The sequence below is a fragment of the Pygoscelis adeliae genome, unplaced genomic scaffold (assembly GCF_000699105.1).
Source record: "Pygoscelis adeliae isolate BGI_AS28 unplaced genomic scaffold, ASM69910v1 Scaffold318, whole genome shotgun sequence".
In the NCBI taxonomy this organism is placed as follows: Eukaryota; Metazoa; Chordata; class Aves; order Sphenisciformes; family Spheniscidae; genus Pygoscelis; species Pygoscelis adeliae.
Genome location: NW_008825430.1, coordinates 2087055 through 2090789, shown reverse-complemented (window position 1 = coordinate 2090789; position 3735 = coordinate 2087055). Strand labels below are relative to the sequence as shown.

At 45.0% G+C, this 3735-nt stretch overlaps 1 protein-coding gene across 1 annotated transcript in view; it reads left to right on the top strand.

The window, feature by feature from the left end:
- The first annotated feature begins 3404 nt into the window (after nucleotides 1–3404).
- Nucleotides 3405–3735, top strand: part of WHAMM (WAS protein homolog associated with actin, golgi membranes and microtubules) — an 11092-nt gene continuing 10761 nt past the window's right edge. The window contains exon 1 of the mRNA XM_009330914.1: nucleotides 3405–3573. Coding sequence (XP_009329189.1) covers nucleotides 3430–3573 — 144 coding nt within the window. The 5' untranslated portion in view covers nucleotides 3405–3429. The remainder of the gene's footprint in view (nucleotides 3574–3735) is intronic.

Genomic DNA, 3735 nt, shown 5'->3' with positions numbered 1-3735 from the left:
CACCGCTGAGGGGGCCAGCAGGCGCCTCTGGCCTGGCCTGGGTCCGCTCGCCTGAGGGAGCGCAGCGGCCTGAGGCTGTCCCCGAGGGGCGCGGGGTGGGGGTGCTGCAGGGCCACCCCCTGCTCTCCCTGCTGGCAGAAAAAGGTTTCCCTCGGTGTAGGACCGCCTTCACTGTTTCGTGCTGCAGCACAGCTCCCAGGTGCACCCGGCTGAGCCTCAGCTTTAGCACCTCTTGCTCACCTGGGAGTTGCAGGCGTGAGGCTGGCAGCCTCTGCTGCAAGAGCTTCAGTCGCTCAGGTCAGACTCACGTTTGGGTAATGTGAGCGAGGGTGACCAAGTCACTAATAGCATCTTGCTCGCGGTATTGTCCAATGTTCAGATTAGTGCTTACACAAACACTTTTTTGATGGTCTGGAAACAGCTAAGTCAACTTTCTCAAGTCCTGAGTGTCATCAGTCTTTGTAAGTGCTACTTTATTAAGTGGGGAATAAGCCAGCTCTGGGTGGGCAGTCAGTATAAGACATTGGGGTGCTTACTTAAGCTGCAAGTGCTCCTACAAAAACACATTGCTAAAAATACCCAGCAGTGTTGTGCAATGGGTGGAATGGTAACCAAAAGGGAGAGTACAATCGTGCTCTAATTTTCTAACTTCCCTATGAAGGTCTCGGACTGCCTGTTTGCAGTAATACCTATAACTGGGGAATTCTCAGTCAGGTTTTTTATTAAAACCGAACTTAGCCACGGACCTATGCCAAATAGGTGTTTTGTAGCCAGAGAGATTGTGGTGGGGTTTTTTTAGGCCAGAATCTGACACTTATGATTGTATCAAGTAATGATGGTGTTAGCCCTTTCTCCCTTTAGTACCGTAAGTTTCTTCTTGCTGTAGATGTGTTCCTGGATTTTTTTTTTTCCCCTTGTAGTAAGCATGAATTTAAAGGATGGTATCTAGTAATGTGGTTGCAATTAGGACATAGGTATGTTAAAACCAGAGTTAGAGATACTTGAAGCTCACCACTGTGTTGCTGCTATAGTTTACTTGCAGTATCTGCTTGCGGTCTTATTTCCTGGCAAAGTAAGCTGAAAGGTATTTTATGAAAATGACCATGCTTTGGAGGAAAGTTAAGACAGTTGGCTTTAGCCTTCTGTTTCCTCTTTCCGTATTCAAAAGCTGTAACAACGTTACTATTTCAGAAAGACACTGTTTTAAAAAAGACAACTTCAGTTTACATGAACTTCATGTACAATGTTGTATACCAAAGCTATGGTTTCTGTAACTGACTATAACAGTTCACGGCCCGGTTAGAAATACATTCTGGCCACCATGCTCTTTTGCAAGCAACACAAGCGTGTACAGCCACGTGGCAGTTTGGGGTTTGGTGGTTGAGTATAACTCAGTGCCAGTTATTCTGCTATTTCCAACTATATTTTAGATATGGCTCTTGTGGTTTAACGCGCTATAAAGTGGTGTTGTATTTGCAGGCCTAACAGGGACATAAATTCATTATATATTGCAGTCTAGACCAAGTTACACAAGATTCAAGAAATAAAACCTGCCTCTTCTGGCACCAAACTAGCCTTAAGTATCAGAGCATCCTTCTCGCCTTTTTATGTCCATGTCCTTCTCAAATACTTCATCTTCTGGGCCAGGAAACTAATTTTGAAGAATGCAGAAGATACCGGTACAAGATGGAGGAGAGTGGTATTGTGTAAATACCTCTTTTTTGCATGTGTGTTCAAAGACAAAGGAAAAAACCCAAGAGCGATACTGTTACAACAACCAGAGGAGTCAGTTGGGCTAATGGCAAACCAGAATTCTATGAAAAGAATATCAAATTGTGTAAAAGCAAGGATTTTACTTTAAAACAGACAAGATGTCACCCCCCCCCCAACCCCCGTAAAAGCAAGGATTTTACTTTAAAACAGACAAGATGTCACCCCCCCCCAACCCCCTGTCCCCCCCAAAAACCACCTCACAACTCCAAACCCTTGTAGTGGATGTCTCATGAGTTGACTTTAAAATTTCACTAATACTTCCCCTCTACTCACTATAAACATTCTCCAGGAGCAGCGTGACCCTTGCTACTTGCTTTGAGTATGGGAACCAGAAAGTGAACTATCGTGTTTCTATTTGGCTTCGACAGTGGGGAAACAGCAGGCTGTTGAATTGCTGCAGGTGGGCCCTGGGACTGTGGCTGAGCTACCACGAGCTCCTGGGGAAGCCTAAGGGGCCGTGGGCCTCCTGGGATTATCAGCAATGTTACAGTTCAGATCCTCTTGTTCCCCTGTCCCACCTGTGCCAGGCCTGGAGGGAGATGGGTGGGAAATGCCCTTGAGCTGACTTCCATAGATTTTCCCTGGGGAAACGCCTCCACAGCTGGGAACTTTGCTCCTCCTGTCTTACCCAGACTCGGCTGGCAAGAGCAAAGGTGATGGTTTAATTTCAGTGCTTTTCAGTTGCAACACAATCAAGCTTATGTTTCTAATGCTTTTTCTCATTGTGGTAGCACCAAACACCCACTATTCCCTTCCCTCCTTACAGCGCTGTAGAGCAAACACTGTCCTTCCAGGAAGGTCTGTGTTTCGCAGTGGAACTTAGCTGTGTTCTCTCAGCTGGCTCACTCTATCCTGGCACATAGAGTGCACCATGGTCTCTGCTAGCTGCTGTCAAAGAAAAATCTTTGAAGCTTTGATTGGTGCCAGTAAACAAATGCAATTGAGGGGAAGTTTCCAACTTTGTATTTTGTCACAGAAGCAAATAAAGACCGTAAATAAGGACTAGCGTATCAGAAAGGCGGTGGTTCCATGGAAGAATTACAAAGTGTAGTATCACTAGAACTGAGATTAGAATAAACTATTATAAATTATACAAATGTTAAAAGAATTTAACTGCAGGGTATATCAGGAGTAGAAACCCGTTTCTGTATTCTTATTTATAAATGGCAATCTGATTTTTCTATGCCCGAAGTCAGAAATTCTGGATCCAGAAACTCATTTCATATTAGCAGGCATTTAGTAGTTGTGGAAGCAACGCAAGAGCTAGTTTAAGAATACCTTACTTGTCCTTCCAGTACACAGACTTCCCCAGTTTCCCATTTGTGTTTATAAAAAGCAAGTCATCTGCACATAGCTATTAGAATTTCTGCGGTGGAAGCCCTAGGTGTGATATTCCTTGCAGTCTCCCAGTGCAATATGCAGCAATTAGTGCTTTTAACAGTGTGGTGTTAAAGATATGTCCAGCTAGGGGTGGCTGCTGAATGCCTGGCGTACGCCTCCTGTGTAGTGGGATGTCTTGCCTGTTCATCGAGTGACAAACGGCAGGTCCTTTCCACCAAAGCTCGTCAGCAGTCGGCACACGCGAATGCAAAGCAGCCGAGTCTGATTTACCTTTTATCCCACTAGGTTCTTCAGCAGCATAAAAATGCTGACACAATGGTGGCTTTGATGAAGGTTTATGAAGAAGAAGACGAAGCTTATCAGGATTTGGTCACCATGGCAACACAATTCTACCAGTATTTACTGCAGCCCTTCAGAGATGTGCGTGAGCTGGCGACACTGTACAAACTGGAAATCCTGGTAGGTCTGCCTTTACAAAGTGAAAGGCCAAGTTACATAGTAGGGCATCAGCTGCTCTTGGAGCAGTTTAGGCTCAAATCACTTAATATTCTCTACTTCTGTCTGTACCTACTTTTTTTGACCCTGTCAAGCCACCAAACGTGACTGAGAAACTCAGAGCTA